Source organism: Paramisgurnus dabryanus, chromosome 20 (assembly GCF_030506205.2).
Source record: "Paramisgurnus dabryanus chromosome 20, PD_genome_1.1, whole genome shotgun sequence".
Lineage (NCBI taxonomy): Eukaryota > Metazoa > Chordata > Actinopteri > Cypriniformes > Cobitidae > Paramisgurnus > Paramisgurnus dabryanus.
Window position 1 is genome coordinate 9,568,112 of NC_133356.1, and position 25,464 is coordinate 9,593,575.

A 25,464-nucleotide genomic window follows, 5' to 3' on the forward strand; every position below is an offset into this window, starting at 1 on the left:
GATACATTATTTTAACATTATTTATACACTTCATGTTAAGCCTTATTACATTTACACATTATTCATAATTCAACCATCCCATGAGCCTGCAGAGCGGCTTCAGAGAATGGATTTTTAATGGGATTTTTTCATTTTCTTCTAAATAATTTTTGTATACTTTTGATAACAATCGAACATTGTAAATAAAGCACCTATGCACTAATGTGCGGTTGTGGCTGAGACATCATTTCTTGTGCAGAAGAGCTATTTACAGAGTTTATCATCACATGTTCTGTCTTTGTCCGGCATGTCAAAGTGTGATTGCTATAATGAAGCATCACTTTTATCTGCAAAACCCATTATTGCTCTATATTTACAGGATATTAAATAATCAAGGGCCTAATTGATCAGAAATTAAATCTTAAGTAAGATTCATGTGCCTTCAGTTACAGTTTATCCTGTTGATGGATGATGGTCCAGCACTCTTACATCTCTACAGAACTTAATGAACGCATGGTGTCAAGGTTTTTAGGCTATTGTTAAATTCCCCAGAGAAAACATATTGTTCAGAACTATCTAGTTTGAATGAACCATTAGTTTGGAAGCATGCTGTCGAATGCATAAAAAACTTTCTTAATATTTTGTAAGCCTTCATCTTGTGTTGTCTTTCCAAGCAGCAATTTAGTCAATTATGGTTAGCTTGTTAGTTTCCCAACTGGTTTATAAATTGGTTTGCAGTTCACATCAAAGGTGTTCTTTGGGGATAAAGTCCCTGCATGAAGCCATGTTTAGTTAATATGGTGATTTTTTCTTTGACAGTCTTTTGCTCAGCAGCTGTGAAATCCTCTCAGAAAAGCAAAAACAGTTCTCGAGAAGAAACCCAGCAGGGCCGCTGTTGTTTAGTCCATATACACACATACACTGCACAGCGCTCCTATAAAATATTCAGCACATACACACTTAAACTCTTTTGTTTTGTTATTGCATCAGCTCTACTCAATATTTAAGCCTTCAGTCCTCAGATAGCAATTATTAAAGTTATAGTGTTGTTTAATATATTCACTCCTGACATATAAGTCTATAAGTGTCTGTAATTGAACTGAGTTTAATAATGACTGTCAATGTCCGTGTTAAGGTCATAAAACCGTGTTAAGGTCATAGGTTCAATTCCCAGGGAATGCAACCTGCTGACCTAAATGCATTCACAGATAAATATTTGAAAGAAAAATTAACTTTCACTGTTCTGGACCAATGATCCAATGAATGCCAAATTTGCCAACTAACACAGATAATCTAATTTACTATGAACCAGTTTGTTGCCATTTGTTGGATCAGTGTGAATTGGCCCCAAGATGCTCGCCTCACATCACTCTAAATTCTGCTGGGTTATTTTTGGGTAAATATTGTACAGAACACATGTTGAGTTATAAATAAACCTATGCCTATGCCAAAAATACCATAGGTTTATTTATTAAGTGAACATGTGTTATGTCGAATATTTACCCAGCTTTGGGTTTAAAAACAACCCAGCAGAATTTAGAATGATGCTATATACAGTATGTATGCATGTATGTATGTATGTATGTATAATTTTTTTTATTTAGCAGACACTTTTATCCAAAACGACTTACAAACGAGGTAGAATTTATCATTTTGTCTAAGGAGCCAACAGTAAGCATAGCATACAAAGCTATTTTGCATGAAGAGTAACAACATAAATGAGTAAAAACAAATCAGAATATCATATGAGAGCCAACAATAATAGAACACAACGTCATGTTTGCAGGAATAAAACCACAGAAAGACTAAATGAGTAAATAAAAAACTAATTTCAGAATATCATATCAGAAAGTTAGCATAACACCAAATAAAATGATAAAAGTTGTATTAATAAAACTATAATTTATAAACAACAAACAGTTATAAAGTAGATATATTATTTTCTGTATTTTTCTATCAGATTTTATAGCTAGCAGATACGAAACTCGTTGAGCTATTTGATCCTGCGCAAGTGCGCATGCGCGTTCTGTTTAGCGTTTCCTAGACGACATCCCCAAACTCTCGCTAGTTCAGCAGTTACTGTACGTTTGAACTTGTCCTAAATAACAATTCAAACCTTAACATACAGTTAATTATTCTTTGTTAACTATCTGAAAGCAAATGTGCTCTGCTGAAACGCTTTGAAGGAAAGAATTTGAATTTGAACGAAGATTTAGACGTCACATGTAAAATTCTTCATGGATCTTCGTATTCGTAAATATTTATCAAAAGCTCAGACGAACAAAGGTAACAAATATGCTTTTAGTCAATCATTCAATAAATAGCAATAAAATATGCTGCTGTAATGTTTTGTTTTGTAAAAAAAATAGCATATATTGTTTGTTCGTGTGCTGTTGTGTGTTCAGATCTTGTGTCTTTGAAGAAAGCGTATGATCTGATAAGAGTCTCAGATCTGACAGTATCTGATTGTGGATATAATCACTATGAGTTCTGTCTTCTGTGTGCTGAACAATCTCTACAGGTGAGCCATTACACTACACCTGTTATCTAATATTTAACATGGACATGTTATCACAAAAATGTCAAAAGTATTGTGTTAAGTTGTTATTAATCAGCTGCTGGTATATTAATCATATTAATCCAAATCTACAGAAATTCCCCTCGGCATATTTTTAAATCATATACCATGTTTAGCCTACTACTACATGTGTTAAAAATACAATAATTTAAATCAAGTCAACACTGATGATGATCTAACCAACGAGCAGTTTAGCTTATAAAATTTTTTACAATGCTGTTTCTGACTACAAGCAGTTTTAACATTGTGAGAATTAGTAATGACTTTGAGGAAAATGACTTAAGATAACAAAATGCAGATTAATCACTTTTAAAGTCATGATGAGATGGCATTCACAACCTAGTTACTTGCTGGAGAAATACTGGACATGACAAGGTTCTGGATGAACAGAAAGAACAGGAAAGTGTATAAAGAAAGTACATTTTAAAGTTCAAGTTGTTATGAGCTCAAACCACCCGAATGTTTGATCAAAATGGCAACCTTTCTCTATAAGCAACCTTTTCACATTTCTTGGATCAACCAGAGGGAGAGAAAACAGATTTCTTGTCCTAGTATATTAAATGTAAATCATCCCTCATAAACAGATGATCAAATGTCACATCTGACAAATGAAGTAATTTATGTATCTCATACTTGATTTTGCTGAAAACAGAACAGCTGAAGAAAGTGCTGAGCAGATGAGCAGAGTTTTGCTCAATGAGTTGTAAAATGCGCAATCCTAAATGAATAACCATACAGATTAAACCTCATACTGAGACAGCACAAACACTGAGCATTATGAATTCACATGCTGTATAATACAAACGAACTTACTGAGGTAAGCTGAAATAATTGGACTTAACCGTCTGTACTCAAGCACTTTAAAATTGTTCCTCAATAATTTATTATGTTTTTTTTAAGAAGTTTCACTGTGGTTAATCATTTTGGATGAGTTGGTTTGTCTAGGTAGGCATCATCTTAAACAGCGCTTATCCAGCAAGCAGATTTGCATTTAAAAGACATCTAATAACCATCCAAACACAGCCCAGATGACGTCTAGGCTAAAATAAGGCAAAATTTGGACTGTCAGTTAAAATTTTATAAACATATAACCATAACCATAAATGAAACCAAACATCTTGTAATCAATGTTGCTTACATGATGAATTATCGCACAAGTTATTTTGGATAAAACAAATGTAACCAAATATTATACAACAAAAAGATCGCCGGTGCAGCACAGATGTCTGTATAAAATTATTTTAATAAAGATGTGCATCTTTATTAAAATAATTTTATACAGACATCTGTGCTGCACCGGCGATCTTTTTGTTGTATATTGTTCCGTCCTTCTCTGGTCACACTGGATTGTCTTGGATCACAGAAGCGCAGTTTACTCCTTTTTTCTTCTGTAACCAAATATTAATTTATTTGACTAGAATGGTTACCGTACTTATAGCCAGACTGTATCAGGTCTATACAGTAGTTAACCTTGATGGTAAAATGATGGCTATTGCTTGCTGGGTACTTATTCATGTTTTCTCACTACCCTGCAAACATTTTACACTTCTGTCTGTCATGAACAATACTGTCATGTGACCCTGGGCTACAAAACCTTCATAATAAATTTTTGAAAATAAGATTTATATGACATTTCATGTAATAGCTGAATAAATATGCGTTCCATTAATGTATGGCTTGCTAGGATAGGACAATATTGGGTGACATACAACTATTTGAAAATCTGGAATCTGAGGGTGCAAAAAATCGAATTATTGAGAAAATTGCCTTTAAAGTTGTCCAAATGAAATCCTTAGCAACACATATTACTATAAAAAAAGATTTTTTATATATTTAGGAAATCTATTATCTTCATTGCACTTAATATCCTAATAATATTGACCCACATAATGTAAAACCTGTGTGACTTAACAAGGTTTATTTCAGTGTAAAATATCCTTGCATTTTCGGTTATCTGCTATATGTGATGTGATTGTGAACATAATGTGGTGTTGTGTGTTCAGCTCGGCTGTAGGAACATCGCTCAGGACTGTATAATGATGTTTATGAATGGAAAACCTCCAGCTAATCAGTTACTGGGTCGAGCGTATCTGTGTCAGGCTCAGCTTGTCTCTCAACACAACACTACTAAAGTGGTAAGAAAAAGAAATTGTCACTGTAGTTCAATAATAGTCTTCATTGTTTATACTGCATTTACTCTTTAAATAATGCATCACACAGTAATGTGTTTTTTTGTTGTTGGAAGAATGAACTCTTTAAAGTGGGCCGGTGTTCTCTGACCTCTAGACATTACAATGAGAACCTTACACAGTTATAATGAATGACCTTTCAGTTAAAAAGGTCTAAATTAAAAACACAAATGTAGTTCTTGTATTTTTGGTCTGTGGTGTGATCATGTTTTTGTCCTATAAGAGGAATCCAAGGCCTTTCGTCTCGTCTGATAGATCTCTTTTTTTAAGATGTTTCACTCTGTGACTATCTTTATCATCGCTTGAATAATTCCAGAAGGACTTGGATAAGGCTGTGATGTGGTATCTAAAGGCAATTGAGTTTGCTAAAGTCAAGCCAAGGTAAGTATCTATATATAAACAATCCTGTCCACATTATACTGTCATACCTCATATTAAAAAACGAAAGCTTTTTATGCCAACTCTGATGTAGGGGAAAACATGTCTAATTGGAAGTAAACAGTTTTAGGCTTTAAGATGCTTATAGAGAATGTTTAGGATTGTCATCAATCATACACTTTATCATTGAAGAGCTGCACTCATCGAGTCTCATCTTCATAAGAAATATAAAGATAAAAAACGAAAGCAACCGCTGTCAAGGGACAGCTAGATGATCTTATCCACTGTAAACTTATAATTGGTCAATGATGGATGTCTAAACACTGCTCTGTAGAAGCTCTCAGGCTTTACCAATGGGACCATGTATCAGATATTTCCTACTAATATGCAGGCAGCTCTCTAGTGGATAAATTAGTGACTGTAAGTCTTCAAACCTTTTTTGGTTTAGCTCATCCTGCCGTAACTGCTTTATTTCTCATGGCCAGTGAGTCTTCTGTGGCTCTTTGAAAAGCTCATTAAGTCTTCAGTGGGTTTTAGATCTAAGGTCGTCATGCTGTATGAATTGAGATGTACTGAAAATCATCTTTGAATATTTAATGTCTCTTTCTTACATGTCCTGTTTAAATTTTGCTCTTTCAGATATCACTTCTTGGTGTATAACGCGTCACAGTTATATCTTCAGACAGTTCGGCTATTCCTGAGACCTGGTCAGCGTCAGCACCTTGTGTCTTCTCTTACACAGGTGGTCAAAGCTCTTGAGGAGATTCAGGAACCTGACCATAAATGGAGGGCTGAACTAATGCTGTAAGTGGATTTATACTGTTAAAAATTTAGTTATTTTATACACCCATCACATACATAAAAACTTGAACCACAATTTGGTTATTTTTAGTCTAACTTGAAAATCCAGCTGTTATTGTTGGCTGATTATGTCATGGAAAAGGTCAAATGTCCAAACTAGGGCTGTCAAAAAATGTATCGTGATTAATTGCATACAAAATAAAAGTTAGTTTTTGCATAATATATGAGTGTGTGCTGTGTGTAATTATTTTTTATATATAAATACAAACACATGCATGTATTTAAAAAAACATTTAAAAGTGTATTTATTTAGATTTGGATATATTGATATAATATACATAAATTACTTTTTTCCTAAATTGATACATCTATTTGTGTATTTATACATGGATAATAATTACACACAATACACACACAAATATATTAGGTAAACAAACTTTTATTTTGTATGTGATTAATCTTGATTAATCTTTTGACAGCCCTAGTCCAAACACATTATATAGGAAAATTATCAAAAACATCGCAGTGGTTTTAAAATAGACTTTGTTTTTGTAGAATATTGTTTCTTACATATTTTTTATGTATTTATGTTTTATACTTTGAAGGCCAGCATTGCCTTTGAAATTTAACATTATGGTGCAGGTCTCAGTGATTCTGTGGATTTAATTCAGTGCTCACAGGTAAAATCTTTAAAGGGATAGTTCCCAAAAAATGAACATTCTGTGATCATTTATTATCATTTACCCTCACTTTGCTCCAAACCTAGAAGTATACATGTTAATAGCCAAACAAATCTGGGGCACCATTCACTTCCATAGCATTATTTTTTCCTAATGTGAAAGTCAATGGTGCCCCAGATCTGCTTAATAACAAACATTCTTCAAAATATCTTCATTTGTATTCAGCAGAACAGAGAAATTTATACAAGTTTGAAACAATTTTATGGTGAACTACAGTATCCCTTTAAAGGAGGGGGGGGGGGGGCAAACTCGGTCATGGAGGACCGGTGTCCTGCACAGTATAGCTTCAGCTTGCCTCAGCACACCTGCCTGTGTGTTTCTAGTATGCTTATTAAGACCTTAATTAGTTACTTCAGGGGTGTTTGATTAGGGTTTGAGCTAAACTCTGCAGGACACCGGCCCTCCAGAGCAAGTTTTGCACCCCTGCTTTAAGGAATGTTATACTGACAAAATTCTGTTATTCACAAAGCAAACTGTAAACTTCATGATGTAATGAAACTCTTTTATGGTCATTTTATTGTTGTAGTCATACAACCTTCTCTGGACCACACACTGTAAACTCTAAAAAGTTAATATACTGATTGTTACCTGCCTTGACTCCACTGTCTTTATTTAAGGTTACAGTGGACATTTAAATGCGGGGGGGGGGGTCTCTTGTAAAGACTTATCTTCTGGTGGGACAGTAAATGGAGTGAAGGTTGATGGTTCATGTTATTTTACCCTTTTTTTATATGCAGGCAGCTTATTGTATGCCTGTGTGATGCTGGGAAAGAACAGGAAGCAGCTGATTTCGCCAAGGTCACCTCAGATTTTATAAAGTCACATAAAGTAGAGGTTTATCCCAGGCTTTTTACTATACAGGTAAATCATGGGCATACTTTTTTCTATGTGATTCACACATTCACCTCTCATAGCGCTGCAGCCTCCTCATGCGTCTGTTCCATCTAAACATTCACACTGCAAGAAGAAACTGAGAATACATCTTCAAATAAAATCATTTCTCTTTCATTTTAAACATGAGCCTATCTAAATGTTACATTAATGCTGTGGTCCACAAACTGGGGGCTGCGAGATGATGCTAGGGGACCACAGTTTTATGACATTTTATAAAATACATGCAGTTACTTTTATTTCCTGTTTATTTTCATTTGTTGTTCATAGGTTCGACACAACCTCATAGATGAGTCTGACATGTTGAATATTAAAAATCCCAAACTGCTTATGATCTACAAGATTGAAAAGCTCAAGCGGTACGTACAAACTTTCTTATAGGTAAACAGTGAGTTGTTAAATAAACTATGTAAAGAAATATAATAAACATTAGCTAATAGCAAATTACTGAGCATTTTCCAGGCCTTTAATTTACTAGTGGTCAATTTCAGATCTTCTGTAAATTCCAGTATTTTATGGTTGCTTATTTTAGCATTGATGTTGTGTTTGTGTCTGTGTTCTCCACAGCATGGTTGAAGCTAATAAAATGAAAAAAGATGACTTTGTGACACTAAAGGAAACTTTACTACTGCTGACATCTGACTCCCAGAACTGCAGTCCTTCACCTAAAGCCCAGAGCTCCAGTCCTCCACCTGAATCCCAAAGCTTCAGTCCTCTACCTAAAGCCCAGAGCTCCAGTCCTTCACTTGAAGCCCAGAGCTCCAGTCCTCCACCTGAAGCCCAGAGCTCCAGTCCTCCACCTGAATCCCAAAGCTTCAGTCCTCCACCTAAAGCCCAGACCTCCAGTCCTCCACCTGAATCCCAAAGCTTCAGTCCTCTACCTAAAGCCCAGAGCTCCAGTCCTTCACTTGAAGCCCAGAGCTCCAGTCCTCCACCTGAAGCCCAGAGCTCCAGTCCTCCACCTGAATCCCAAAGCTTCAGTCCTCCACCTAAAGCCCAGACCTCCAGTCCTCCACCTGAATCCCAAAGCTTCAGTCCTCCATCTAAAGCCCAGAGCTCCAGTCCTACACCTAAAGCCCATAGCTCCAGTTCTCCACCTGAAGCCCAGATCTCCAGTCCTCCACTTGAATCCCAAAGCTTCAGTCCTCCACCTAAAGCCCAGAGCTCCAGTCCTCAACCTGAAGTCCAGAGCTCCAGTCCTCTGCTAGACCCCAAGAGCTCCAGTCCTCCACCTAAAGCCCAGAGTTCCGGTCCTCAACATGATGTCCAAAACTCCATTCCTCTGCTAGACCCCAGGAGCTCCAGTCCTCTACCTGAAGCTCAGAGCTCCAGTCCTCCACCTAATGCCCAGAGTTCCGGTCCTCAACATGATGTCCAAAGCTCCAGTCCTCCACTAGACCCCAAGAGCTCCAGTTCTCCACCTGAAGTTCAGAGCTCCAGTTCTCCATCTGACCCCCAGAGCTCCAGTCCTCCACCTAAAACGCAGAGTTACGGTCCTCAACATGATGTCCAAAGCTCCAGTCCTCCGCTAGACCCCAAGAGCTCCAGTTCTCCACCTGAAGTTCAGAGCTCCAGTCCTCCACCTGAATCCCAGAGCTCCAGTCCTCCACCTGACCACCAGAGCTCCAGTCCTCCAGCCAACATTGACAGCTCTGGTCCTGTTCTGGATCACAGTTCCTATATCTCATTGACTGACAGGTGTGCCCAGCATTACATTTAATCAATAACCATGCAAATCCACTTATGACAGCTTGTGCCATGAACTGCATTGTATCTGCAGTGCACAGAAATTTGGATAGTACAAAATGATGTTTAATTTTTTATACTAAATGTACTTAACGTTAGTTTGTTGTGCAAGTGTCTGAAGAACACACTAGTATAAAGAGACAGAGAAAACATTCATCTCTGTCTTTCTTGTTTATTATTTTCCCGTTGCTGTGTGTCTCTCAGCTTTGTTTTTTCTCCTAACACAGGATTGATTTTTTGTTGGAATTGGCTTTCCTGTCCCTGCAGTTAGAGCAGCATCAGGTGATGTCCGACTGTCTAATGTGGCTCAGAAACACAGACCTAACTGTAAGCAGACCTGTGATTTCACTTCCACTATAAGCTTTTTTTCAATTCTTATTCTTGTTAACACAAAGCTGTCTTGTTTTTCTTTTTATAAAGGTCAGGCAGCGTATAATGATGGAGTGTCTGCAGTGTTGCTGTGACCTCAGCAAGCAGAGAGACAGAATTGAAAATCACCCCAGACCCAGTGTGGAGGTGCAGCTTTACAGTAACTTTGTCCGCTGAGTAAACATTCATACCCACAAGACTTTAATATTTGATTCTTGTGGATCGATTCAGTATGTCAAATAGTGTAATGTTCATAGTTAATCTCACCAAATCGATCAGCCTGTTTTTTGTGTTTGTTTCCAGTTGAATGTTGTACGCAGACTGGACGCGTTACTGCAGACTGCACTCAGAGACAGAGACGCTAGGGTGATCCAAACTGTGTGTGTGGCTCAGTGGAACACATGTTTGCCCCTCCTAAAACCAAATCTCAGAAAGAAGATCAAAAAACCTCTTAGTTCCCTCGCACGAGCGCTGGAGGGCATAGACAGGTGTGTGTGCGTGAGCAATACTGCTTCTTTCACTCCATTAACAGAGATAATGATGAAGATTCTCTTATCATTTACTCTCCCTAAACTCATATTCTCTTTCTTCTGCCAAGCGAAATGTTTATGCGACTTCTTTTTTATGTGTATGCGAGGGTCCTTGTACATGCGTTATGCAATTTTCGTCATCAGAAGAGTGCAAGCTTACTGTATGCGCACCACCAGATTTTTAAACCCTGGGTAAATTTGTATGCGTTGGTCATGTATGCGCTTATAGGGAAATGTATTATGTAGCCCAGCAGATGCATTGCATCCCATGCATCGAACGTCTGTGTACATGTACAGTACGAGTCAAATAAACTATACTTTGCAAGGCTGTGCATTCGACCGTGTGCACATGTTCGCATACATTTACAAAAACAGACTATACTCCAGGCATGAGCCTGTAAAGATCCTAAGAGTCTTGTGTGCTGTGTTCTTGTAAGTGTTATAAAGCTGTACATTAGTTTTGAGTGCGGGACAGACTAAAATACAATTCCTTATTCCCAGAAAATCCTCTCCTATTTTACAACTTCAGAAAACCGCACAAGAATATAAAAATAGGATTTTAGATGCTCAACAGCATTTGTTTCTGGTCATTTACTGTATGCTATATTGAAAAAAGCATTTCTGATATTTTTTTTTTTTTTTGCTACACAGAGGAAACTGACATTTATTTATTTATAATAATGAACAGTAGGGCTGCATGATTATGACAAAAATCATTAATTGTTTATTGTTTACTTTGATATTGTAAATTCGATTATTAATGCAGATTAATGAATTTTTTTTATGATTTATAACTTTCTGTAAAAGTAAATTCTAACCATCCAAATCTAAATAATGTAATGTAAATAACAAATAATTATGTTGTTAGTAAAAAATCCAAAATGATTGGCTAAAGCAGTGGTTTTCAAACTGGGGGCCGCGAGATGGTGCCGGGGGGCCCCAGTTTTATGACATTTTATGAAATACATTGTTTTATCATAAATTCTGTGTAGTTAAACCTAAAAAAATAAGGCTACTAACAAAAAGCACTACTTTTTTGTACAATTTCATGTTTTTTTTTTATAAAAATGTTGAGTATTAGAACAGTTTTTTGTCACAAAATTTCTTTGGGGGGCCGCGAAGGAATGCACCGTACACAAGGGGGGCCGCACGCTGAAAAAGTTTGGGAACCACTGGGCTTAAGGACACATCAACATATCAATTGAAAAGCTTTAAAGGTCCCGTTCTTTCTGTGTTTTCAAAGCTTTGATTGTGTTTACAGTGCGCAGTATAACATGTGTTCATGTTTCACATGTAAAAATGCGATATTTTTCACACAATTTACTTATCTGTATAGCGCTGTTTTCACTGTCCTAAAAAGGGGCTGATGTCTTCCTTGTTCTTTGAAGTCCCTCCTTCAGAAATACATAACGAGTTCTGATTGTGTAGTTTGTTTAGTGTGTTGTGATTCGACAGCAGCTTAGCTTTATCAGTGCCGTTTGAGATTAGCTGGCGGCTGACGTATTCATGTAGGCGTAGTTTAGTCAAAAAAATTTATATTGACCACACAGACTGTAAAACAATATGAACATAGTGTCCGTGACGTCTGTTAAAGAAAATATATCGCCTGGTATTGAACTTATTTTGCACGTATTATTTATGCTCTAACAGCTACACACTAACTAAAGTTTGAAAAATGAGATCAGGAAGAACGTGACCTTAAATTCAGGCTTTTGGTGATTAAGTAATTGTTTCATCTGTAATTGTAATCCCGATTAGTTTTTCGATTAATTGTGCAGCCCTAATGTCTGGTGCATTTGTGTGTATTTGTCCTGCATGTGGTTCACAGCTCGATGCTGGATGTGTTATGCGAGATTCATGCTGATTTGGCTGATATAGAGGAGGAAGATGACAGACTGGAAGCTGCTATGAAACATGTTGAGAGAGCCCTGCAGCTTGATCAGAAAGGACTTTACACTGAACATCTCTCCTTCACTTTACATCTCCTACAGCTGCGCTCCTCTCCTCACATCACACCCAAACGCCCTGAGGAGCGAGCCGCTCAGCTTATACAGCAGGTCACATCTCAGCAGCTCTTCAGTTTTTTTCTGTGTTGTATATTCAGTGTGTGTCCTTGATTGTCAGTCATTTCTGAGCTCTGTGAGCATCATGCTGTCTACAAATACACATTGCAAAAATGAATTTAACTAATCTGTATTTATCTTAATCAGTTGTTTTCCAGTCTCTTAAAGGAAAACAATGTTCTTACTGTACCTCAACTTAGTAGTAGTTACACATGAGTAAGTATAGTGGCACAAAACAAAACCTGGCGATTTTTTAAGCAGATAAAAAATAAGATCCCTGTTTGGATCCTAAGGAATGAATGGGGCTAGGCTAAATGCTTACACATTCACGACACGCTGTACAAAGATTAAATGCACGCATTGAATAAAGATAGGTATGTAATAATTTGTCCAAGTTGAGGTAAGAACATAGTAAAATATTGAAAAACTGTGGTGTTTTCCTTTAACCAATGATAAATTAAAGGGATAGTTCGGCCAAAAATGATATTAAACTCATGATTTACTCACCCCCAAGCTGTCCGAGTTGCATATGTCCATCGTTTTTCAGACAAACACATTTTCGGATATTTTAGAAAATATTTTAGATCTTTCAGTTGATTAAATGTGATGTTACGTGGTCCACCCATAGTCCACGACCTTCAAGTCCAAAAAAAGTGCGTCCATCCTTCACAAATTAAATCCAAACGGCTCCAGGATGATAAACAAAGGTCTTCTGAGGGTAATCCGCACGGTGTTGTTGTAGAAATATCCATATTTAAAACTTTATTAACGAAAATAAATACCTTCCGGAAGCGCCGCCATCTTAGACTCCTCTGTATTCAGGAGAGAGTATTAGCGTAGTGTACGCACTTTTCTTAGAGACGTATGACTAATTCGGAGGGCAGGGGAACAGAGCAGCAGCAGAGTAGCCTCCGTAGGCTGCGTAAGCTCTCATCCTGAATGCGGACGCGACTAAGATGACGGCGCTACCGGAAGGTAGTTATTTACGTTAATAAAGTTTTAAATATGGATATTTCTACAACAACACCGCGCGGATTACCCTCAGAAGACCTTTGTTTATCATCTTGGAGCCGTTTGGATTTAATTTGTGAAGGATGGACGCACTTTTTTTGGACTTGAAGGTCGTGGACCCCGTAACATTACATTTAATCAACTGAAAGATCTAAAACATTTTCTAAAATATCCGAAAATGTGTTTGTCTGAAAAACGATGGACATATGCAACTCGGACAGCTTGGGGGTGAGTAAATCATAGGTTTAATATCTTTTTTGGCCGAACTATCCCTTTAACTTGTTTTTTACACAGTATGTCTGAAGTTTATTTCACTGCATTATTAAAGCGTAAACTTTACTTAATGTTTGTTAGGTTGATGCTTAAAGCAAGATGCTTTAGAAATGCTTCTAACATACGCGGAAAGAGAAGATGTGTTCCTTGAAAACAAGCTTTAGTATCTCAGGCTTTTTTTAATTCTTAACTAAATGTATCCTCAAGGATGTTTTTACTGGAAAACAAGTAATTTACTGATTAAGATTTTTTTGCAGTGCATCTTTCCTTTGATATTAGCATTTTGCTTAAAGGGCATTAAGCCTATTATGCAAAATCCACTTTTACAAGTCGTTTGGACACACATTTGCTTTGGCAGTTTGTGAACACAACCACGCTACTATAGCAGTCCCATTAGACATGCTGTTTTGATTCTCTTGTTAATGTGACATCACACTGATAAAGCCCTACCCGCAGTCACTGACTGACAGTCCTGCATTACCATAGTTTCCACCCTCAGCGAGTTGTATGCTGTCCACCATATCTCAATAGTGAGATACTATTGTCTCAGACTGTATTCGCAGGAATCAGATCTATTATAATTAAAATCGCTCACTGTCTCTTTTGGTAAGGGTATGGGAGCTGTAGCTCATTTGCATTTAAAGGTACAGACATGAAAACAGCGCATTTTTGCTTCCACCCAAATAGGGGCATTTTGGACATGCTATAATAAATGATATGTGGGGTATTTTGAGTTGAAACTTCCCTGGGCACACCTGAGACTTATATCACATCTGGTTAAAATGGACATAATATGTGCCCTTTATTTGTGTGTCCATATAGATTGGACACACAAATATAGTTTAAAATTATGAATTTGTTTTATAAATACATTTTAGTAATACATTAATTACCAATGTGTTGTATTTTATAATGCACCATAATGAGGCTTTCTGGTAAAGATTTCAAGTTATACGATGCCTTACAATTCTGTCTACAATCTTCTGCACCTCACCAGTATCAGCTGGTGGATGCATAACATGGATAACACAATTATTTGTATATTTTTTTAACAGACTAGGGATGCCCAAGGGTGTGGGACAAACAGGCCTCTGTTGGTTAGTGCTGGAATCACTCTTGCACCTGATGCTTTCCGTATGGTGCTGGATGCTGACAATACAATGAAAGGTTGGAACGTTTTCATCATTAATAGGACTTTTTAATTGTAGAGCATCTACATGATTCACCCGTGGAATATAAATTAAAACTATACTTTTGTGGTGACAGATGATAACCTATAGCCATTTCTCAATATAATCTCGACTCAGAATTTAGTCAGAGTTGTCAGTTTTATAGCATTTTTTTGCAATAAAAGAGTTTTATTGCATTAAATAATGAGGAGATGATTTTGCAGCTTTTCATTTTCTGTGTTATTAAAAAAAGCCACATTGTTACTTAATATAATATAAATATAAAACCCATATTTTCATCGATCTCCTAGCAAAATAGAATAAATATTATGTATACTACTAATGTCATCTAGGCTAAAATGACTTACCCCGAGCAAGTGTGATGTTACAAAACCATACTGACAAATCGCTGACACCCACACATTGTCTGTGGCTCTGTACCCTCAAGCCAATGATGACCTTATTATTATTTTTTATTTCAATTAAACGTATGTAGTTTGAGTGATGACAGCGATGGATTGAAATGACAATGAACTTCATTATTCAGCATTAGGCTGATGTCAGACTGACCTAAGGCAGATCTTCACTTCAGCAAGACATTTGAGGAGAATCTGCATAGAGCTCTTAAGATTAACTTTGTGTTGGTTCACTTTTACCAGGTACTGAAGCACAAGGACACCTTGCACAGCTGGCTGCTAAAGCCCAGAACTACACCGCCTGTGTTCAGAAGGTCGAAGGTCATTTGATTGGGCTTGACAAGAACTCAGATGATCGAGAGAGGTCTGCATTTACCTTGGTGATGTACACATTTACAGTATGACCCTAGTATAGCTCTTCTGGTGATGTGAGTTGAACTTTTAGCCCTAGAGACAGTACACTACTGTAAGTTTACAGTGTGTTACCTGGTCCAGCAGGACTTCATTAGTGTTAATAAAAGAACAGAACTGTAAAACCAGCCAGAGGAGGTTTTCATTATTTAACATGACTGCAGCCATCAGCATTATGTCAGATTGGTATTGTTGTTCTGTCAGTGATAAACAGATGTTTGTTTGTTTCTTAGGGTGAAGTTGTGGGCATTGCTGGCCAAAACCGCATGGAAATATGAAGTTTATGACGTGTGCAGGGCAGCTTGTCGGTTTTGCCTGCTTTATGATGACGGTCGATGGAAAAACTCAAGTAAGTGTCCTTTATTAAAAAAATAGTACTGATATAATACACTACTGTTCTAGGAATGAGATTTATGTGTAAGTCAGGGTTCCTCACATCCAACCCTGGAGAGCCGGTGCCCTGCAGAGTTTAGCATTAACCTTGATCAAACACACCTTCCTGTGATTTTCTAGTTATCGTGAAGACAATGATTAGCTTGCTCAGGTGTGTTTGAATAAGGTCGGAGCTAAACTAGGCAGGGCACCGGCTCTCCAGGGTAGGACGTGAGGAACCCTGGTGTAAGGCACCGGCTCTCCAGGGTAGGATGTGAGGAACCCTGGTGTAAGGCACCGGCTCTCCAGGGTAGGATGTGAGGAACCCTGGTGTAAGTGCCTTGGATGTTAAAAACTTTAAATCAAATTTAAAATGCATAGACAACTATCATTCACTCATCGGTTGATGTGATCAGTTATTATTAAAAAGCTTGTTGTAGTACAAACAGATTTAATTTAGAAAAACTTGTCTAAATAATTCATTCAGGGGAGGTTTCCCAGACAGGGATTAGCTTGAGCCAAGACTAGGTCTTGGTTAAACTAGGAAATATAACTTGTTTGTGTGAGGATTTCAGACACAGAATGAACCCAAACGCAGACAGAACTAAAAAATGATAATTTATTAACAAACAAGAGAAAACAAAACTCACGAGGGGGCAAAACAAGACTACACGCTACACTAAACTAACATAAAACTAAACATGAACCAACATCAAACTACGTATAACAGACTAGACTAAATAACTTCAATACTCACAAATACCAGACTCAGGAACACGACAAGGTTTGCAACAAGACGAACGCGCACTGGACAACAAACACAAGTGCTGAGTCCCAATTCGCATACTATCCGTCCTAAATAGTATTCGAAACTAGAATTAGTACGTCCCAAAACGTAGTATGTTGAAATGAGTATCCCAAAGATACCCGGATGGTCTACTATTTCCGGTTAGATTTCGAAGTGCAGATCGATCCACACTCTAACGGCTAATATTGCCCACAACCCATTGCGTGCGGGAGGGAGGAGCTTTGTGGTGATGTAAATATGGCAGCCAGACGCAGCAGCGGAGATGCGCCCTCAGCTTTTAAGTGTAAGAATTTAAATGTTTAACCCTAATTAAAGTTATCTATCATTGTCTCGTAATATTCAGTTGATGTTGTGAAAATAAAGTACCATGGCTGTAGTACTGTGTCATGCATGTGTCTTTTTTATGTATTTCTTTTTATGTTTCTGTCTTAGATTTATACCTTACTATAAACCCTTATGAAAAAAACACCTTTTACTACACTAATCATAGTTTAACCACACTGACTTATTTGTAGTAATACTGTGGCTGTACAAATGTTAACTTTATTAAGAAATATGGTTACTAAACTTTTACTATAGTAAAAGCATGGTTCATTTTCATCGCGGTATTTCTGATTTGCAAACATAAGTATAAAATAAGCATAAAATACGTTAAACAATAGTTATACTATAAACTTTAACTATTTTGACTTTAAAATAAGTAGCTTTCATTACACACATTGTTGCACATGAACATCACAACCAGCCGCCTCACAAACGACCTGCGTTTGGTGTGCGTAACTAGGCAACCACGTTGTCGTTCACTTTGCATGACGTCATCGAAGTACGTCCCAGAACGTGCATACTCTTTTGCTACACACTCAAAAGTACGTACATTTTCCTCACAAAAACAGTACATACTTTTAGGTCGTAGTATAAGTAGGCGAATTGGGACCCAGCAAAGGACTCTTAAATAGGGAGAAAGTTCATTACATACACCTGGAAATCATTACAAATAAGGGATCGGGGAAAAAGTGACGAGACCCGGGAAATGCGTGGTCAGAATAAACCAATACTAAAACCACACATTTCCCACATAAAACATGGTACTGCCAGGACCCCGAACACAAAGACTAGATGTAATAAAACACATGATTTAGACGGGTCCTGACAGTTTTAACAAACATGCCTTACTAAACAAAGGACACTGATGTATTTTAAGATATGTCAGTGCAAGTTGTTTTCAGTTTGGACAGCTCTTACATTTATTTTAGTCTAGGACGAGTCTAGTCCCTGTCCGAGTAACCGCCCCATAATGGTTGAGTGGGTTTATCCAAAATCAAAGTTTTAGCAAAAATGATTCTGTTTGAGTCCAATTCTGCTGTGGAATATATTCACTGTCCAGAACTTCAAGAATAGCAAGACTATGGCCCTGTCCCAAATGGCACACTCTGGACTTGCCTCAGAGTCCACCCTTTGATGACATCATGTAGTGCAGACCTTAGGGACCCTTGATGCGAGTCCACCATGGCACACTGGAGTCGTATTTAGGGACAGACTGGAGCGTCATGCCAGAAATAGGAATAGAAAAGTTGCCAATCAGTGTGATCTCCTCCCATTGGTCGTCTGATTGGTCGGATTGCTCTTTCGCAAGAATTTCTGGGTTGGTAAAGTGTTTGAAGCCTGCAGCAGTGCGGGCTTCGCCGAAGACCGCATCAAGGGGGCAAAGGGGGCACTGATGAGCACACTTCGGAGCATAAAAATGACAGATGGGACACCCTACAGACTCATAGACTAAGCGAGGATGCGCAATTTAAGGCCATGAGACCGAAAGGTCACATGAAAGTTCACATTTGGGACAGGGCCTAACTGACCGATTTGTTGCATCTTTAGGGCTTCAATGATTCTGACCAAAAAAGTTTTGTAAAAGTGTGAATCAATGAATGTTAAGGTAAAACTTAGCCCAAGTTCAACAGAGAAAAGTGAAGATTTTTTTGTCTCTGTATCATACATGTCTGATATTTGATGATCTGAGAGGAAAAGAGCGCCCAGTTAAGAGAAAACGCACACAAGAGAAGACAGAAACAGATGTGTTACGTCTGCTGGCTGAAGTTAATTTCATCAATGCTGAGGTATAAACAGCTTCTTCACTGACCACAGCAATACACTTAATGAAAAATATGATTCAAATGTGTGATAAAATCATTTATAAAAGCAAATATTATTGTGTTATACTTTATTGAAGCAACACAGACATCTTTATTTAGCATATCAAGTTTGTGTTATTGAACATTCACAGCTTTACCATAAGTGATGCTATATAGCAGGCACACGAGAATCTGTAAAAGTTAATAAAACTGTTTACATGTTTATTCTAGCAGTTACCTCAATATTGACATCTCCACAGTCATATTGGAAACACTTCCGTCAAGGTGTTTTTTGACTCAATCTTAAAATCCACTCTGCAAGTTTATGTTTCAATAACATATTGCAGAACAGAGATACAATCTGAAGTGAATAATGTCAAAAACATTCAGATCACTTTCAGCCCTTTCGGTAGCCATCATATTGAGTCTTCCGGTTTTGCCTCATTCAGTATAACTGAAGTGTCTCTGTTAATAAAACATCTAATTTTCCTTTACAGATTTTTACTCAAGGTTTTATTTTTAATTTTCTTAGTTTATTCCAACCACGCATTTCATCAACAGCTCATCTAAAGTACATCATTAATTAATGTCTTGACTGGAACTAATGCCGGGTACACACCAAAATATTTTTTGCATCTTATAAGATTTTCAAAATGTGATAGATCACAAACACAAGAAAATAAAAAATCCTAGATTTAACAGTTTTGCTCCTATAGTGTGTGGTCTGCCATGATGTGTCAAAGAAAGCACACCACACACAAACAGATGCAGAGTCTTGACCACGAACCACAGAAATCTCACAAAATCTTGCGAGATTTCAGAATAAGCATGGCAGACGATATGCAGGAAGAAATTTCAATGATAGTGTTTGGAATGATTTTCACCGAAAATTCAAGGAGGAAAAGGGTTTGGATGAAGTCGTGGAGACAGTGGGAACATGGTCTGTACAACTTCACTTTGTGCTGCGCCATGACTGCTTCCATTTTCCATCATCTCGCTTTCTGATTGGATATTGTTTCGTTTCACGTGATAATCTCAAGAGCGTGTGCGCGTTTGTTCTCGGTGTTCCCCCCACACATCAGGATTTCTGATCGTATATATTAAACATGTTTAAAGGTCTACATGTCTACAAAGATCTGAATCTAAACCACTTTTTATAAAGAAACAGCTCATCAGAAAGCATTTTCTTGTGTCACACCTATGGATCCCCTATTTGGATGGGAGCAAAACCGCGCTGTTTTTGTGTCTGTACCTTTAAATGCAAATGAGCTACTGCTCCTCACTTTCTTACCAAAAGAGACAGTGAGCACTTTTAGGTAAAACAGATCTGATTCCTGTGAATACAGTCTAAGACAATATATATCACATTTTGAAATTGCAGACAGGGTACAACTCGATGTGGGTGGAAACTATGGTAATGCAGGAGTGTCAGTTAGTGGACGTGGGCGGGGCTTTATCAGTGTGATGTCACATTAACAATAAAATGAAACTAGCATGTCTAATGAGACTGCTTTGGTTTAATAGGGATTAAAAAAGAAAGCCTGGGTTGTTGTGATCACACATTTATGTCTAAACATTTTGTAAAAGTGGATTTTGTATAATAGGTGCCCTTTAAACAACCTTCACACCACTTTTTACCATCGTTTTTTATTTGATGTACAAGCATGATCACAAGTTGTGCTTGTTACATGAAACTTTCACTTGTTTTACATAGAAAAATACCCTAAACCCGTTTGAAATAACAAGGGAGTAAATATTGATAATGAAGTATACACTGTGATGGGTTTTTAATGACCACATTGGACCTCCAGGATCATTTCTGTAATTATGTCGCATTTTCTTTGAACTAAAGATAAAGATGTTCAGAACAATATACGTTCAGAAAGACAAGGAGATGAGGCGTGACCTTGACAAAAGCAGAAGCCTGTCTGAGCATCTTCTCTTTGATAGCACGTCACTTTGTTCTCCATGAATACGTTTCCTTTTGCATTTGGAGGGCTTGATTTTTCAAAAGGCATCTTTTTAATTCGATGAGCGTGATGTCCTGGGGAAGTGAAAGGATCGAGCTGGGAGTTCCCTTGTGGATGTGTGTGATGCTTTGATCATCAGTCACACTGTTATACTGTAACTGTATGAGTCCCAGAGTTCCCAGCAGCCTTTTTATGAGTCCACCCCCCCCCCCCCCCCATGAACTCACACATGATTTAAATCAGGTCAGAAAATCACATGAGTTCATACCTCTGAAGATCAAAACATAATGCAATAATTAGACCTGTAGATTTACCTCAAAAATCTTTTTCTCTGTAAGTTTTCTTTCTGCTGATGCAACATTACATGTAATTATCATCAAACTTTATCATCAAACGTTTAAGACACATGTCATGTTTTGGTGTAGGTAACTGTCCTAAAACTTCATTCAGAAGGTGTGGAACTGAATGCTTCTCCTGTACCTCCTGAAGATAAACTCTCACCTGAGGATGATGTCCACTGGACCCTGTACAGGTAAACACAGAGAAACTTCACAGCTACTCTCACTAACATGATCTCTCTCCTGTCTTTGGCTTTTATTTCTGGCTTGTACTTCTTTTTATCTCCTCAGTGACTGGATCAAGGATTTATCTGCTTATGCCACAGCTAACTTCCTTCGAGGGGCAGAGCTCGGGGCAGAGCTCAATGAAGCCTGGTTGGTAGCAAATGTAGCTGTAAAGCTGTGGAGCTACAACAGGTGGCTGTTGGCCAGCAAAGGGCATCGACTTCTGTTGCCCACATACAGTCGCTTATTAGAATTCCACAGACAGACAGGGGGTGCTGGGTAAGCTTGTGCTTTTTGTCACTATATTTGTGTGTGTATTATATATAAAGAGAGAATAAACATGAAATATTTAAATTTTCGGGCATAAGTCCTCCTGCGTTATGTGTGGTCCAGACATGAATGATTCTCAACTCGTGTGTTTTGTTGAGGAGTGGAATGAATAAAGAGATCGTTTGGTAAAACATGAAAATTAGCCCATGATTTACTCATATTTCAAACAAATATAATTTGAGTTATTTTAGTAAATGCCTTGGCTCTTCCAAGCTTTATAATGGTAGAAAACCGGGTCCAAGACTTTTAAGCCCAAAAATGTGCATTCATTCTTCACAGAAGTAATCCACATGGCTCTAGGGGGTTAATAATGACTTTTTGAGGGCACTCAATGCCATTTTGTAAGAAAAATATCCATATTTAACACTTGTAATAACTAGCTTCTGGTAGCGGCCAATGTGCATTATGCCCACGGGTCCTTGAAATCCTTGAAAGTTTGTGAATTTGGGCAAAAAATTCAAGGCCCTGGGAAGTTTTTGAAAATATCCATACAAAGATACAGGTCATTGAAAGTGCTTGAATCTATTTTATGCAAAAAAAAAATCCATATTATTCCCTGTGTAGTGTAGGATAATATCATAAAAATTCTAGACTTTTTAAGCACACGTGCTAAACTGTTCGCTTTAAATGCTTATATCTTCTGTATGTGAATGTTGATTCATTCCAAAATGCTTTTTTGCATAGTTGTGTTTGACACATGAAAACGTCTCGGGTTACGTATGTTACTGTTGTTCCCTGAAAAGGGAATGAGATGCTTCGTCCCCCTTGCCATACTTCCTGCTTCCCTGTAACGCCGTCTTTGACAATATTTCAGATAGCGATATACTTCCTGGCTCCCGCGTCACCCTGTCTTTGTCGTTAAGCCTCACCATTGGTTGAATTTGATATACACATTAAGACGCCCTTACCCCTGGAGCCGTCCCCAAAGTGTCACCGCAGTGACGCAATGCCATTTCCCTCAAAAGGGAGCTTGAAATGTGTCCCCACATGTAGTCCTTGAATTTGAGGGTATTGGACCTGGAAAGTCCTTGAAAGGTCCTTGAATTTGAAGTTAACTAAGGTGTGGGAACCCTGATTATGGGTAACGTACGATGCATAAGATCCTGTGACAATAGACTTGGGAGAACCGAGTGTTGTGAGTTATACACATCATAATATCACAGCCCACGTCCCAGTTCCCCATATTATCAGCTCTAAATAATATAAAAAAATAATTAGTTTGTCCCAAATCGTAATATATTGAAAATAGGATATGTAAAACAAGAACTTTAAAGTAAAACAGAACCGTTTTTCAATATTTTACTTTGTTCTTACCTCAATTTCGAGAAATTAATACATAACTATCTTTTTTCAATGCGTGCACTTAATCTTTGTATGGTGCTTTGTGAATGTGTAAGCATTTAGCCTAGCCCCATTCATTCCTTAGGATCCAAACAGGGATGAATTTAGAAGCCATCAAAAACCTCCATGTTTTTCCTATTTTAAAAATTGTTACATGATAAGTTGTGATGATAAAAGTAAGAACTATATCGTATGGTGGAAAAGCACTTAGTTTGCAGCACTTCGACCCTGGGCGCAGTAATATTGCTGGAAGCTTGAGTTTTACTGTGCGCCGAGGTTGAAGTGCTGTAAACTAAGTGCTCTTTCGCCATACAATATAGTTCTCATTTTTATTCGCTTAAACAATTGCCACATTTTATCTTGTGCCACTATACTTACTCGTGTAACTATTCATGTAACAGTCTTTAAATAGGGAAAACATGAAGTGTTTGGTGGCTTCTAAATTCATCCCTGTTTGGATCCTAAGGAATGAATGGGGCTAGGCTAAATGCTAACACATTTACGACGCGCCATGCAAAGATAAAGTGCACGCATTGAAAAAAGATAGGTATGTATTAATTAGTCTAAGTTAGGGTAAGAACATAGTAAAATATTGAAAAACGTTGGTGTTTTCCTTTAAAATACACAAATATAGCAAACACACTCTTATATACAGCGGTTGTGTTGATGTGAATGTACAGGGACGTGGATTCTCTGGTTCTGTTATGTGACGCCGTGGCTCAGGGTCTCATCACACCAGCACATGCCGATCAGGAGCCGGATGACAACGAGAAGAAAGTCACGCAGCTTCCAGATAAAAAGGCGAAAAAAGGAAGAGGAAAGGCTGTAGAGAAATCCAGCTCTGCCAACGGCCTGCAGTTTGACGCGATGGAGGATGCGAAAAAAGCTTTGGAGGTAAGCAGTGAAGAATCTTCCAACTTCTGCTCACCTGAGGCTATAAATGGTGAAATATTTCTTATCTACATAGCACACACATGTACGTACGGTATACACCACAGTGTATTGTCTGGTCTGATGCAAGGTTTTCTGGGAGATTTGAAATTTGAAGCACTGTGTTCAATAGCCTTTTACAAACTATCTAGGGCAAAAGGTTTGGAAGGATTTAAGGTTTTTACCTGCCAAGCAGCAAATGGTAGAATTACAAAAATTCAGTAGAAATGTTAAAATAACACACAAGAGGCTTAACAGTAAATATAGTCGCTTCTGATGGGTGTAGGACACAGTGTGCATTAGACTGTTCCTGTAGATCACGTGACAGACAGGTTCTTATGCACATCACACCAGTGAGCAGGTGCTTACTTTTACATTTACTATAGTAAACTGGAATGACCAATCAGCATCCAGGATCAAAACTGCATGTCCCAAATTCAATCAAGATACTGTATGCCAATCTGTTTTGTGGATATTCACATTCTCATTTATCCACTACACTTATCTCTATAGTGTTCATAATCTTTTTAATTAAAATTGGTGTGTGGGATACACGCCTCCCCCTCACCTCATGTACAGTATCAGCTATAATTTCGCATGAAAGACTTTTTTAATAGGAAAAATGATTCACTAATCACTTTCCTAACATTACGTTTTACGCTTGACGGCTATAATTAATCTTCCTTGAGTTTATTTATTTATTTATTTATCTATTAAAAACATGTCAAGCGGTCTGCTGGTTCTAGGAAGCTGAAAACGCACAATGCATGAAGTGGTTTCTTAGCTGGATCTGTGAGGACTGACTGCTTTTGCTGATACCTGACTCTGCCTCTATAATAGGTCTGTGATTATGCACTGCTGATGTCCAATGGGAACACAGAGCCTGTGTCCATCGATGTGAGGAAACAGCTCATTAGTACATGGGTGAAAGTTAAACTACTGCTTCAGCAGCAGATTGGACAGGAGCTGAACATCAGTGATCAGGTGTGGTATTAGTGTTAGTGGTATTACAGGTCAGTGTCAAGCATACAGTATGTCATTTAAAGTGATTACCCTGAATGATTTTGTGTCTCTGTTGGCTGCCAGAGTCAAAACAAGGCCGTGACAGCGATGTCTCGTGTGCTGGTTGGTGTGGAGATGCTGCACTGTAACACAAACACCAAACTGATGAAGTTTACAGTTCCCAGTCTGTCTGTGGTAAAAACCTGATGAATATCCTCAATAAACACCCCATGATAGATAATATTGACTGATCACTTTAACAAGTTTCTACAATTTTTATACACATTCAAAAGTTTATCAGTCTGTCTGTAATTGTACACAATGAGGGATTTTGCCTCACTAGATAGATATAGTCTACATTAGATCTTTATGCTTGAGAAAGTGTATCAAGGGGCTCTTTAAAAATACATATGGGACATGGCGTGTGCTCTTTCTGATGTTGTGTTTATTTGCAATGTTGAGTTGTTCTGTGTGTGTC

General features: G+C 37.8%; 1 protein-coding gene across 1 annotated transcript in view; it reads left to right on the forward strand.

The window, feature by feature from the left end:
- The first annotated feature begins 2,216 nt into the window (after positions 1-2,216).
- The window catches only part of cfap46 (cilia and flagella associated protein 46), a 53,084-nt gene continuing 29,836 nt past the window's right edge, over positions 2,217-25,464 (forward strand). Inside the window, exons 1-21 of the mRNA XM_065295949.1 lie at positions 2,217-2,265; positions 2,385-2,500; positions 4,561-4,692; positions 5,063-5,127; positions 5,764-5,928; positions 7,403-7,526; positions 7,827-7,915; positions 8,124-9,254; positions 9,530-9,629; positions 9,723-9,818; positions 9,975-10,159; positions 12,030-12,258; positions 14,604-14,715; positions 15,377-15,497; positions 15,778-15,893; positions 18,741-18,835; positions 21,246-21,352; positions 21,450-21,662; positions 23,735-23,948; positions 24,825-24,968; positions 25,071-25,181. Coding sequence (XP_065152021.1) covers positions 2,217-2,265; positions 2,385-2,500; positions 4,561-4,692; positions 5,063-5,127; positions 5,764-5,928; positions 7,403-7,526; positions 7,827-7,915; positions 8,124-9,254; positions 9,530-9,629; positions 9,723-9,818; positions 9,975-10,159; positions 12,030-12,258; positions 14,604-14,715; positions 15,377-15,497; positions 15,778-15,893; positions 18,741-18,835; positions 21,246-21,352; positions 21,450-21,662; positions 23,735-23,948; positions 24,825-24,968; positions 25,071-25,181 — 3,714 coding nt within the window. The remainder of the gene's footprint in view (positions 2,266-2,384; positions 2,501-4,560; positions 4,693-5,062; positions 5,128-5,763; positions 5,929-7,402; positions 7,527-7,826; positions 7,916-8,123; positions 9,255-9,529; positions 9,630-9,722; positions 9,819-9,974; positions 10,160-12,029; positions 12,259-14,603; positions 14,716-15,376; positions 15,498-15,777; positions 15,894-18,740; positions 18,836-21,245; positions 21,353-21,449; positions 21,663-23,734; positions 23,949-24,824; positions 24,969-25,070; positions 25,182-25,464) is intronic.